We start from the raw sequence: 14,014 nt of genomic DNA, 5'->3' as shown, positions 1-14,014 counted from the left end.
TGGAGTGGTGCAGCATAGATTCATTACAATAATACCGGAAGTCAGAAGTTGAAATTATGCAAAGTGGTCATAAACATGGATTGTATCCATTTCTTGTTGTACAAAAGTTGGAAGAGTTTTAAAATATTAAAAGGATGTTCTCAGTCTGACAGTTCCTCTGGTGGGGGAATCAAGAACACATGAACATAATATTAAAATTAGTGTTGGGCCACATGATGATTAATGGAATTCTGAAGTTGCACTTCCCATCCCCCATCCACCCAACAATTTTGACTCACACCCAAATATATTGTTGATACTGGAGTGACTGGAGATTTCAGGACTGATATAGGGAGATTTTCATTGGCTAAAGCAATCAATGGTAGGGGAAAAGGTAGGAATAATAAGAGGTGAGATGTAGACAATCTAACATTCAAATCAGCATTCACAATTTTTAGTAATCCACAATAAATCAGGAACGACTTGGTATTGAGTAACTAAGTAACTTTATTGGAAGATATTGCAAGCTGAGATTTTTTTTATTAGACCCTCGTTCTGAGGAGAACTTAGTGTCTGTCAGTATAGACATATAAAAGCCAAATGTTATAATGGGTGTTATTTTTGTGCAGATTACTATCTTGCAGGTTATACTATTCTTTTGTATGAATACTGGTGATCAGAATTGGGTAATTCATGTAGAATTATCATTCCTGTTTCCTTCCCAGTGCCAGCAGGTTGCATGTACTTCAACGTTATGAACATACTCAAGTGTGAGGGGAGTTTTCTGCAGCACATCTGTTCAGTTTGTTTTTAGCATAAGAGCATAAGAGGCACTAATGAGGTACAAGATCAAACCAGAGGAACTAATTCATTAATGGATGATTCACCATGGGACAGGGAGTGATGGGTGGGGGTAGGATAACTGGTTATTGTCAAAAAGAGTAGGAATGTCTCTCTGAAAGACAAACCACGAGCAATAAGCATAGATCTATCTTCTATATTATAATTTCAAAGTCTTGTCTGCTTGTCAAAGGTTTGCACTTTTCCTCCTAAACCATTAGCTCAGATTTGCCTAAACTATAAATCACAAATCAAGTTTGCAATCAGACTAAATATAGCACACTTGGTTCGTGCATTTCGAAGGGTTCCATGGCTAGCTAATTTGTTCTCTTAATATTAGAGAAATACTCACAGTAGTTCCAGTTGTCTGTATCTGATGAACTGGTCATCAAGGAGGGTTGTGATGTTGTTTTGCATTAGCAACCTAGATTGAGGCAGAAGACAGAGAGTTTTAAAACAGTTTTGGTTTACTAAGGTAAGACACATATAACAGCAATGAATTCTTATATATAGGTAGTGGGCACGAATGTAGAGTGGCTAGCGTCTCTTGTTTTGTAATTACATGTGCTGTAGATGAACCAAGAATATGTCCAATGTGCATGCATGCACTCCAGCCACAAATTACATCAGGTATCACAGCAGTGAAGATGTTAGCAAGCTACTAATGAAGAACAGGCAGATCAGTGTACAACATTGACTTAATGTAATTTCACGGCTCCTCACAGTAACATATGCCGTCTCTTAACATCACTTATTATGGAGAAGGAAGCCACCACCACTCTATTTCAAATGATCACCAACTACTTAAAGGTTAGATCCTGGCTGATTTAGATTAGATTCCCTACAGTGTGGCCCAACAAATCCACACTGACCCGATGAAGAGGAACCCACACAGATCCATTTCCCTCTGACTAATGCACCTAATACTACAGGCAATTTAGCATGGCCAATTCACCTGACCTGCACATCTTTGGACTGTGGGAGGAAACTGGAGGACATGGAGGAAACCCACGCAGACACGAAGAGAATGTCCAAATTCCACACAGACAGTTGCCCGAGACTGCAATTGAACCCTGGTCCCTGATGCTGTGAGGCAGCAGTGCTAACCATTGAGACACCGTGGTATTGATAAGTTGTGAATGTTTTTAGGGAACGATGTGGTAGATGTTGAAGGTCAGCTTACTGAACACAAAACCTTTGCATAAACTAGCTGCTCCCGGAAATTAATAAGTATTCCTCTCGGAATAAAGCCAGACTGCAAGGTTGAGCAGTGAGCTTCCAAACAAGTGACTGAACACTTGAGGAGAAACACAGGAAGAAGTGATATCAGCAGAAGCCCAGATCTGTGCAAAGTGTTCCTGCCCGAACTTCAATGAGGAACAATGCATAAGACTTGTGCATTTCAACCCAGACATCCTCACAGGAATCTGCCATTCAGTGCAGGCACAATTCTAACCCCAAAGCAGGGCAAGAACTACTTTGCCAGTGGCTGTGAAGGTTACCAGGACAATGAAACTTTACTCATCTGGCCCCTACTTGGACGGAATCAGGGATTTTTGCATTATCTTGTAGCTTGTCATTCTTATGCTGTGAGGTTCCTGAATCAAAGACAGCTAACTTCATTTCATTTTCTCTTGCCAGACACAAACGGATGGAGAGAGTTGTAGTCTTGCTTGGACTGCAGACCTTTCCATGATGCAGGCTGTCATTGACAGCACACATTGTGTCTCAGGCACAAGATGTGAAGTTTGCTCCACACTGGAACTGGAGGAATTCTACTCCCTCAAAGCCCAGCTGGTTTGTGGCCAAAAGCATTGAGTCATGCAGGTCAGTCATCTGGCAACAACCCTGATGTCTTCTGTGGCAGTCATGGGCAATTAGGGATGGGCAACAAATGTCAGCCTTGCCAGTCACACCTGCATCCTCTGAAAGAATAAAAATAAACTCTGACTTAAATAACTAGGGTGACTTCACTGCCAAGTGGACAAAGCACCATCCCAATACACAAGCAGAGGGTAACCTTTTCTTTATTCCTTCATGGAATGTGGGCATCACCGGCAAGACCAGTATCCTTAATTGCCCAGAGGGCAACTAAACTTCAACCGCATTGCTGTGGGTCTACAGTCACATGTAGGCCAGACCATGTAAAGACAACAGTTACCTTCCCTAAAGGGCATTAGTGAACCAAATGGGCTTTCCTGACAATCAGCAATGGTTTTATGGTCATCATTACACTCCTAATTCTAGAGGTTTTACTAAATTCAATTTCCACCATATGCCGTGGCTAGATTCAAGCCCAGGTCCCCAGAACATTATCAGGGTCACTGGATTTATAGTTTAGCAATAGGCTATCACTCCCCATACATGGAGGATCAATTTTATGCTTTCTATTGTACATTTCTGTAAGAACACCCAACAAAAATTCTGGAATTACTTTGTCTTTAATATCAATTTTCTTTCTAGAAATTTTGTAACTCTGATCATTAGCGGAAAAGCTATTAAAAATAAAATGCAGGAGGAATGAGGTGGCCGCTTTATTTCTGGCATTTCCTCCCAAATCTTTGGAGATCAAAGAGGCTTCCTTCAGATATGTGAACTTGGTAAGTAAATTATTTCTTATGTTGTCAGAGAGAAAAACATAGGGAAGTGTAAAAGTCTGGACACGAAGTGGGAAAACTGCTTTCCAAAATCAAAGAAACACTGAAGTCTGTTTGATGTGGACATCAGTCTGTTGATTGTGTTACTCAAGGAGAGGAATGGCCAAGTCACTTACAGTTTTGTTACATTGGTGGAAACTGTTGGCACAGTGATAAGCCCTGCATCTTCACAGGTAATTTTAAAACCTTCACACGTACATCTCTTTGGATACAAGTCGAGTGCTGGAATGAAGTGTAAGATTGTCAATGAGTTAAAAGTTAATAAATATTACACAGAACCACAAAGGAATGCATTAGGAAAGTTTCTCTACACAGAGATGCAATACTGGGAACTGGAAATTGGAATTTTTAAATTCAGGAATTTAAAGTCCTGATAACTGTATAATGCTGTGTGACTGCAGTTTTTTGGCAACCGATTAAGCTATTTTTCAAATGGGAAAGACAAATCTACAAATCAGGTAAAATATCTGGTTACTCACAGCAATCGCTTGATTCATCATTAATAGTTGTAACTTGGTCGAAATACCAATCTACAAGTTTTGGCCAGCCATAGATGTCAGCTGAAACAGGAAAAATAAAGCAGATGAGTGATGCAGGAGATTATATCAAAGCTTCACTCTTCAGATAAACTCCAAAATGGCTTTAAAATCAGGTTTGCTAGGAGCGAGAAAGAGGTACAATCTTCCCAGAGGCTGCCTCCTAATTGGAGACCTCTGCATCACATTCTTAATAAGATGGTTGACTCAGTCACACAGGAGAGTTGGGCAGTTCAATATGGAGGCATCCTCTGAGGCAAAGATCTAAATTAATCACTATGGGGTCAAAGCCACGAGGCTGCTCGGAGAAGAGGGTGAACCATTTGGCTTCAGGCTGAGGCCTTTCATGGCCCCATCTCTGGAGTAGAGCAGATAATCATCTCCGCTCTGAAACTGCGACTGGGCATTGGCTACTGTATATTTTACTGGCTCTCCAACTGCTTCCTAGACTGTCATCAAGACAACAGGGAAATTCAACCCTGTCTTTTAAAACAGCAAGAACAGCCAGAATCTAATTGCTTTCAGGAGACTAGTTTTGTCTAAATCCTAGAAATTTTCCTTTTTTTATGACAATTTGTATAACCAATCCTCTGCAAACTAGTTAAGGTAAACATTATGCCATTGATTACTTTGGATCTAAATATCACTATATTTGACAAAGGTTGGGGCAAAGTTCTTTTAAGTCATCAAAGGCAGTTGGCACAAAGTCAATAATCAAATATGTCATTATCTGTTATCTCTACAGTAGATTGAATGCAAGACTGCCTTGAGAGTCCCTTCCAAAGAAAATAAATCAACATGAAAAATTGTCTGGAGGCAGGTCATATCACCATCGATTTTTCAAGATACATATCTATCAAATTGCCTCTGAGCAGGTAAAGGGACGGCTGGGAAATAGGAAGTCTTCAAAAATGAGATAACGAGAGTCCAGAGACAATATGTTCCTGTTAGGGTGTAGGGAAAGCTGGATGGTGAGAGAAATTAAGGTTTTGGTCAAGAAAAGGAAGGAAGCAGATGTCAGGTATAGACAGCCTAATCCGCAGAAGAGCATAAAGGCAGTAGGAATATACCTACCAGGGAAATTTGGGGGGCGAAAATGTGATATGAGATAGGTTTGGCAAATAGGGTTAAGGAGAATACAAAAGGGTAACTAGGGAGAGAATAGGGCCCCACAAAGTTCAGCAAGGCAGCCTATGCAGGGAACCATAGGAGGTGGGGAAATACTAAATGAGTGAAGGACATGGAAGAAATAGAACATGGGGAATTAGATTGTGACGTCTTGAAAAATGTCCATATTACAGCTGGATGCCTTAAAATGCATAAAAATGGATACGTCCCCAGGACCTGATCAGGTGTACTCTAGAACTCTGTGGGAAGCTTGGGAAGTGATTGCTGCACCAACCCCCCCCACCCCCACCTCACCCCCCCGCCCCACCCTATAGACCAGTGAGCCTGACATCAGTGATTGGCAAGTTATTGGAGGGAATCCTGAGAACATAGAACATTACAGCACAGTACAAGCCCTTCGACCCTTGATGTTGCACCAACCTGTGAAACCAATCTGAAGTCGATCTAACCCACAATATTCCCTTTTCATCCAATGACCATTTAAATGCCCTTAAAATTGGCGAGTCTCCGACTGTTGCATGCAGGACATTCCACACCCTTACTACTCTCTGAGTAAAGAGCCTACCTCTGACATCTGTCCTATATCTATCACCCCTCAATTTAAAGCTATGTCCCCTCATGTTGACCATCACCATCCGAGGAGTGGTGTTCACCCTATCTAATCCTCTGATCATCTTGTACACCTCTGTTAAGTCACCTCTCAAACTTCTTCTCTCTAATGAAAATAGCCTCAAATCCCTCAGCCTTTCCTCATAAGACATTCCCTTCATATCAGGCAACATCCTGGTAAATCTCCTCTGCACCCTTTCCAATGCTTCCACATCCTTCCTATAATGTGGCAACCAGAATACTTCACATGCTGCCGTACCAGAGTTTTGTACAGCTGCAGCATGACCTCATGGTTCCGAAACTCAATCCCTCTACCAATAAAAGCTAACACGCCGTATGCCTTCTGAACTAACTCTATCAACCTGTGTGGCAACTTTCAGGGATCTATGCACATGGTCACTGAGATCTCTCTGCTCATCTACACTACCAAGAATCTTAACATTAGCCCAGTACTCTGTATTTCTGTTACTCCTTCTACAGTGAATCACCTCACACTTTTCTGCATTAAACTCCATTTGCCACCTCTCAGCCCAGCTCTGCAGCTTATCTATGTCCCTCTGGCACATGCAACATCCTTCCACACTGTCCACAACTGCACTGACTTTAGTGTCATCTGCAAGTTTACTAACCCATCCTTATATGCCCTCATCAGGTCATTAATAAAAATGACTAAAGAGCAGTGGCCCCAAAACAGATCCTTGATGTACCCCACTAGTAACTGAACTCCAGGATGAACATTTCCCGTCAACCACCACCCTCTGGCTTCTTACAGCTAGCCAATTTCTAATCCAAACCGCTAAATCACCCTCAATCCCATGTCTCAGTATTTTCTGCAATAGCCTACCGTGGGGAGCCTTATCAAATGCCTTACTGAAATCCATATACACCACATCGACCCTCATCGACCTGTTTGGTCACCTTCTCAAAGAACTCAATAAGGTTTGTGAGGCACGACCTACCCTTCACAAAACCGTGTTGATTATCCCTAATCAAATTATTCCTTTCTAAATGATTAAAACTCCTACTTCTTATAATCCTTTCCAACACATTACCCACAAATAAAGTAAGGCTCACTAGTCTATAATTTCCAGGGTTGTCCCTACTCCCCTTCATGAACAAGGCGACAACATTTGCTATTGTTCTGTCCTCTGGCACTATTCTTATAGACAATGATGACATAAAGATCAAAGCCAAACGCTCTGCAATCTCCTCCTTAGCTTCTCAGAAAATCCTAGATTAAATCCTATCCAACCCAGGGGACTTACCTATTTTCACACTTTGCAAAATTGCTAACAATTCCTCGTTATGAACCTTAATTCCATCTAGCTTAATAGCCTGTATCTCAGTATTCTTCTTGACAACATTGTCGTTTTCTACTGTGAATACTGACGAAAAATATCCATTTAGTGCCTCTCCTATCTCCTCGGACTTCATGCACAACTTCCCACTACTGTCTTTGACTAGCTCTAATCTTACTCTAATCATTCTTTTATTCCTGACATACTTGTAGAAAGCCGAGGGACAGGATTTACAAGTATTTGGAAAGCCAAGGACTGTTTAGAGATAGTCAACATGGCTTTGTGCGTGGGAAATTATGTCTTACTAACTTGATTGATTTTGAAGAAGCAACAAAGAGATTGATGAGGGCAGAGAGGTGAATGTGATCTAAATGGACATTAGTAAAGCATTCAACAAGGTTCCTCATGGTAGACTGCTTAGCAAGGTTAGATCATATGGAGTACAAGGTGAACTAGCCACTTGGATACAGAACTGGCTTGAAGGTAGAAGACAGAGGGTGGTGGTGAAGGGTTGCTTTTCAGACTGGAAACCTGTGACTAGTGCCACATGGATCGGTGCTGGGCCCACTGCTTTTCTTCATTTATATAAATGATTTGGATGTGAATATAGGAAGTATAGTTAGTAAGTTTGCAGGTGACACCAAAATTGGAGGTGCAGTGGACAGTGAAGAAGGTTACCTCAGAGTACAATGGCATCTTGATCAGATGGGCCTATGGGCTGAGGAGTGGCAGATGGAGTTTAATTTAGATAAATATGAGGTGCTGTATTTTGGGAAAGCAAATCTTAGCAGGACTTATACACTTAATGTTAAGGTCCGGGGGGGAGTTGCTGAACATGACCTTGGAGTGGAGGTTCATAGTTGCTTGAAAGTGTAATCGCTGGTAGATAGGATAGTGAAGAAGGTGTTTGGTATGCTTGGTTTATTAGTCAGTGCATTGAGTATAGGCGTTGGGAGTTCATGTTGAGTCTGCACAAATATTGGTTAGGCACTTTTGGAATATTATGTGCAATTCTGGTCTTTCCCACTACAAGAAGGATGTTGTGAAACTTGAAAGAGTTCAGAAAAGATTTACAAGAATGCTGCCACTGTTTGAGGGTTTGAGCTATCTTACAAGGCTGAATAGGCTGGGGCTGTTTTCACTGGAGTATTGGAGGCTGAGGGGTGACCTTATAGAAGTTTATAAAATCATGAGGGGCGGGGAGTCCAGAACTAGAGGGCATAGATTTAAGGTGAGAGGAGAAAGATATAAAAGGAATCTGAAGGGCAGAGGGTGGTGCATGTATGCAATGAGCTGCCAGAGGAAGTGGTGGAGGCTGGTACAATTACAACATTTGAAAGGCATCTGCATGGGCATATGAATCGGAAGGGTTTGGAGTGATATGGGCCAAATGCTGGCAAATGGGACTAGATTGATTTTGGATATATGGTCAGCATGGACGAGTTGGATTGGAGGGTCTGTTTCTGTGCTGTACACTCTATGACTCTATAACTCAAACACACAGATTCCTATGCCTGTTATCAACATTAACCCGACTGTACCTACCACATTTGTCCTCATCAGCTCCATTTTCACAGTCTATGACCCCATTGCAATGTAGTGGCTGTGGTAGACACACGCTGACATTGCCACAAGGGAAGTATCCAAGGGGGCAGAATATGGTTTGATGGCCTGTACGAAGTGCACTGGAAGCTGCAACAAGAAAGTGGAAAGATAACGTTAAGCATTCTAAGTATAGGTTTCCAATTTGAAAATCCAGTGTGATTTCACTGTGTGAACTTGTGGAAAAAATGCTAATTCTACTTAGAAATACTCAGGTATATGACTTAATCTCAGATGTTTTGCACCACAATATCTGGAGTCTGAATGTATCCCAAGATTCTGCAGCACCAATATGTACAAGTCAATAGTTGAAGCTTTATATTGTCTGAATAATTGGTTCAATTTTTGGTCTTTTTTCTAATCAGCCATGGCATGTCTGGCTTCTGACTATTTGGTTTTGTCATGACTCACTTGGTAAAGTGAGCCTGTACTTGAGTCCTATAATTCCTGGTGTCATCACAATACTTAACAATGTAATCCAATTACACAACATCTAATGAACTCAGGTTATAAATAAAACCACTAACTAGGTTTCTGTAAATAGCAAGACACTACTAATTACCAACAAAGACATCATTTCTAACCACAGGCAAACATAATGTGAATGATCATCATGTAACTCTACTTGCTAAAACTATAACCCTCTTCTTAAACCACCTCACACACTTGCACAAAGACAAGATGTTATGGGTGGAGAAAGAATAATGAGGAAGCATTGTTCAACAATACCAGTCCACCAGATTCAATGAGATGTCCCTTTTGCTTCCCAAGACATTTTGATCTAAACTTCCTTATTCTTTCCATGTTCTTATAGTTCTTTACCACAGACACTGGGCAATTGGCACATTAATTGTTCAGTCTTTCAGTCACTGGTTAGAGGCAACAGCTTCCATCAATAGGTGGAAGAGAATAGCTAGCTATCTTCCAGATTTTGGTTACTTCTCTGCAATGAGAGAGATCTTATTTCTATTGCAAGCTGGAGGTTTCTGACTCTGCATTGTTCACAAACTAGAGAAAGTGAGGACTGCAGATGCTGGAGATCAGAACTGAAAATGTGTTGCTGGAAAAGCGCAGCAGGTCAGGCAGCATCCAAGGAACAGGAGAATCGATGTTTCGGGCATAAGCCCGTCTTCCTGAAAACGGGCTTATGCCCGAAATGTCGATTCTCCTGTTCCTTGGAACCTGCCTGACCTGCTGCGCTTTTCCAGCAACACATTTTCAGCATTGTTCACAAACTGTCTATTCACCTGTCCTTGAGCTGATTCCTGACCTATACAAGAAGTCCTATATGCACAAACTAATCAGCAATCTCTCCGGGCAAAGCTATTCTGCATAAACACCCATGGTGCCATCGCATTTTAGACATCTTCCCTCACTGCTTGAACAGATCAACAGTGTAAACACAACTCACAATGAGTTCCAGGTACTTGTTTTTAAATATGTTGCAACGTCTTCCATAGTCCTTGGTTTGAAGCAGTCCTTTTCCCATTTTGATCCACAATGCAAAATAAAGCAACATAAAAGGATGGTTTTACACTTAATATCGATTATATTTAATATGGAAGCCATTGATCACCATTTTATATTTTACTTATTGAAAAATGGCATGTAGAAATAAAGGAATTTGTCTATTTTATTTCTAAGTTTGCATTTGCTGTTCTTAATTCGCAAAGCCTTGATGGAATTTTATTTTGAATAGCTTAAAACATGTTAAAATCCTTATTTTCAATTTTTAGTTTCAATCCCTCAAATATTATTGCTTCATATATTAGTAATTACTTGCATGCGGTTTGTTTCGTGGGCCTCTCCTGACCCCATTCTTCAATTAATCTAAAATCTATTGTTATTGGATAACAAAATGTTCTTTTCTTACTATCTTGGTTATGAATTTGTTCCGAATTTCTGCCCTTGATGAATTATGCATAACATGTGTTGGATCAATTGAGGAGATTTTGGCTGCAGTGGACTGATATAACTGTTAAAACAATATTAACATATCTTGGACATACTTCAGTCATTCAGTAACTGAATCCACTGCTTCAGCTTCAGTTTTCTAAGTGCGTGTTTGTATTGCTTACCACCATGCTGCAGTTATAGAATAAATGCAACTTGAATTTGAAGTCAAGACTCAACCTGATAAAGGTATGAAAGTGAGATTTCTTGAAAGAGAACTTTCATTATGCTTCGCTTTGTAATCAGTTTGCATTGTAACAATTAAGTAACAGTACTTGCGCTTAGTGTCAGTACAATGCTGAGTTTGTAGTGTAAATTATGTCTCTCATCATAAAGGTAATCCTACATTACAAATAAGCACAGAACATACACTGAATGAGAAGGAATTATTTGGTCAATGAAACTTGTTCTTTCCATAAATTGTTAATACTATAACCTATTGGTGTGTACGGAGCTAACACAGGAGGACAAGTTGCATAAACTGAACATACATTCCCCAGACAATGGATGATCTGATCAAAAGTTTAAAACATTAAAAGGATTCAGTAGAGAAGATCTACAGAAACTAATTCCTCTCACGGGAGTATCAAGATCGAAGGGATATAGAAAATTAGAATCCCCACAGTGTGGAAGCAGGCAGTTCAGCACTTCAAGCCCACACTGACTGCAGAAGAAGATCCCACCCATACCCATCCTATCCAAATGCATGGTTAATCCACTCAGCCTGCATATCCCTGGGCACTATAGCACAGCTAATCCAGTTAAACCATACATCTTTGCACTTGAAACCATAGCACCTGAAGGAAACATGTAGACATGTGGAGAATGTGCAAATTCTACACAATCATTCAAGGGCGGAATTGAACCTGGGTCCCTGGTGCCATGAGGGACCATTAAGCCAGTCAGTTAGAAGCAGGAGCTAAAATAATTTTTATTTCAAAAATTGCTCAGGATTTTCTCAAGTGTTATGTTAGTATTTGATTTTCATGAGATAAATTTGAATTCTCACAAATTGCTTTAATCAGTGATGCATTCAAGTAGCAACATTATTATATCTGTTTTTGTATTGACCTATGGTATATTGTAATGAAAGGTGCCTGATGTATACATATATTAATATAATTTTTGGAGTTTGTGTTTTAAAATAGTGGCATCTGGTTACTTGTTTTGAAAATTTCTTTAATAAAAGGTGTAGAGCAGTGGCCTAAACCAATATGTGTCAGAGGCAAAGGTCTCCTGAAGTATTAATGGGAGGTGTTTTTACTGTGGTGGTTTTATAAAGGTTGGAGCAAACATTAAGGCTCATTAGCTTGTTTTTTGGTTCAGAATAATCAATGATTGCCATGTACCTGACTGTATCTGCGGCTTTTCTCCCTTCCTACAGTTACCATCCATTACATGCCGTAGCTCTTGGAAATTCCTCATTGCCTCTCACTGCTGCTCCAACCAAACCATGTGATCTGATAGGATTCACAACCAAAGACACTTCCTGCAGACATAATCATCAGGAACATGGAAACTCTCCCTAAATTCTCATATCAGATAGGCAGAGCATGTCACTCTACTAAAGGCCATCTTTGTTCCTTCACAATCCACAGATGCAGATTGTCTCTGCTTTTAAGAACAGTGCTCCAGGCTAACTTAATACCTATGGTTTATATTTTTAAAATTTAATCAAGAGACAGATCTTAATAAAAATTATAATCAAGCAAGAACCCACTCGAGTCACTACTGTAGACTTCCAGCAAGGTTACAAGTTAAAAACTATGCACCCAGTGGTGGCTACAAGGATTGCTGCTGGGTCCACTGCTTTCCATCATCCATATAAATGATTTGGATGTGAACATAGGAGGTATAGTTAGTAAGTTTGCAGATGACACCAAAATTGGAGGTGGAGTGGGCAGAAAAGAAGGTTACTTCAGAGTACAATGGGATCTTAATCAGATGGGCCAATGGGCTGAGGAGTGGCAGATGGACATTAATTTAGATAAATGTGAGGTGCTGCATTTTGGAAAAGCAAATTTTAGCCGGGACTTATACATTTAATGGTAAGTTCCTGGGGAGTGTTGCTGAACAAAGAGACCTTGGAGTGCACGTTCATAGTTCCTTGAAAGTAGAGTTGCAGGTCGATAGGATAGTGAAGAAGGCATTTGGTATGCTTTTCTTTTGGTCAGAGCATTGATTACAGGAGTTGGGAGGTCATGTTGAGGCTGTACAGGACATTGGTTAGGCCAGTTTTGGAATATTACATGCAATTCTAGTCTCCTCCCTATTGGAAGGATTTTGTGAAACTTGAAAGGGTTCAGAAACAATTTACAAGGATGTTGCCAGAGTTTGATTATTTGAGCTATAGGAAGAGGCTGAATAAGCTGGGGATGTTTTCCCTGGAGCTTCAAAGGCTGAAGGGTGATCTTACAGATGTTTATAAAATCATGAGGGGCATGGATAGGATAAATAGTCAAAGTTTTGGGGTGGAGGAGTCCAGAACTATAGGGCATAGGTTTGGGATGAGGGGGGAAAGATATAAAAGGGACCTAAGGGCAACCTTTACACACAGAGGATGATATGTTCATGGAATCAGCTGTTAGAAGAAGTAGTGGAGGCTGGTACAATGACATTTGGATGAGTATATGAATAGGAAGGGTGAGAGGGATATGGGCCAAGTGCTGGCAATTAGGACCAAATTAGACTAGGATATCTGGTCGGCATGGATGAGTTGGACCGAAGCATTTGTTTATGTGCTGTGCATCTCTATGACTCTATAATTGGTTTTAGTTTGCAAAACCTCAGAAATTAAAAGCTTTTGGAAATTTAGAGGATCTGATTGGGGTCAGAAACCAGATCCATTCCTAAAATAGGAGATTAGGTTGTTCAGTTGAGTTCAGAATAAGCAAAGTAACATTAGTAGAAATGTTTAGTTTGTGAAACTTCATTTGTCAGAAAGCACAGGGAATTAAAAGCTGAGAAAGTCTAAGCCCTCAATTTTGTGAGTAGTCATGTGAGAAGACTTCACAATTCGCAGGTAAGGAAATGTTTTATTCCTTCATAGAATGCAGGCTTCGCTGGCTGGGCCAGCATTTATTTTCCATCCCCAATTGCCTTTGAGCTTGTGTTGTGAGCCGTCTGGGAGAAATCAGCTAAAATGAACTTGAAAATTCAATTTAGAGAGTTCATTTCTCTGGAGTTAACTTTTGTAAAGTGATGGTTTGGGGGATAGATGGAAACATTGTCTTGCTGGGTGTTTCTAATTTTAAAAAAAACTGGATCCCATATCTAGATAATTTTATTTTGTTTTTGTTTGTTATGTCGCAAAACCTCTGTCCTGTCCTGGAGAAACTCCAATTTAGTGTGGTTGTGTTTCGGTGAATGACCATGTGTTTAAAAATATGGGATTTCATTCTAGGATCAGATT

At 40.3% G+C, this 14,014-nt stretch overlaps 1 protein-coding gene across 1 annotated transcript in view; it reads right to left on the bottom strand.

The window, feature by feature from the left end:
• The window catches only part of rxfp2l (relaxin family peptide receptor 2, like), a 116,187-nt gene that overhangs the window by 61,557 nt on the left and 40,616 nt on the right, over positions 1-14,014 (bottom strand). The window contains exons 2-5 of the mRNA XM_072595494.1: positions 8,593-8,739; positions 3,956-4,036; positions 3,593-3,698; positions 1,172-1,243 (exon numbers count right to left, since the gene is read on the bottom strand). Of these exons, the coding sequence (XP_072451595.1) occupies positions 1,172-1,243; positions 3,593-3,698; positions 3,956-4,036; positions 8,593-8,739 (406 nt within the window). The remainder of the gene's footprint in view (positions 1-1,171; positions 1,244-3,592; positions 3,699-3,955; positions 4,037-8,592; positions 8,740-14,014) is intronic.

This window comes from Chiloscyllium punctatum, chromosome 25, assembly GCF_047496795.1.
Source record: "Chiloscyllium punctatum isolate Juve2018m chromosome 25, sChiPun1.3, whole genome shotgun sequence".
Classification (NCBI taxonomy): domain Eukaryota; kingdom Metazoa; phylum Chordata; class Chondrichthyes; order Orectolobiformes; family Hemiscylliidae; genus Chiloscyllium; species Chiloscyllium punctatum.
This window is presented reverse-complemented; position numbering and strand designations above follow the sequence as displayed.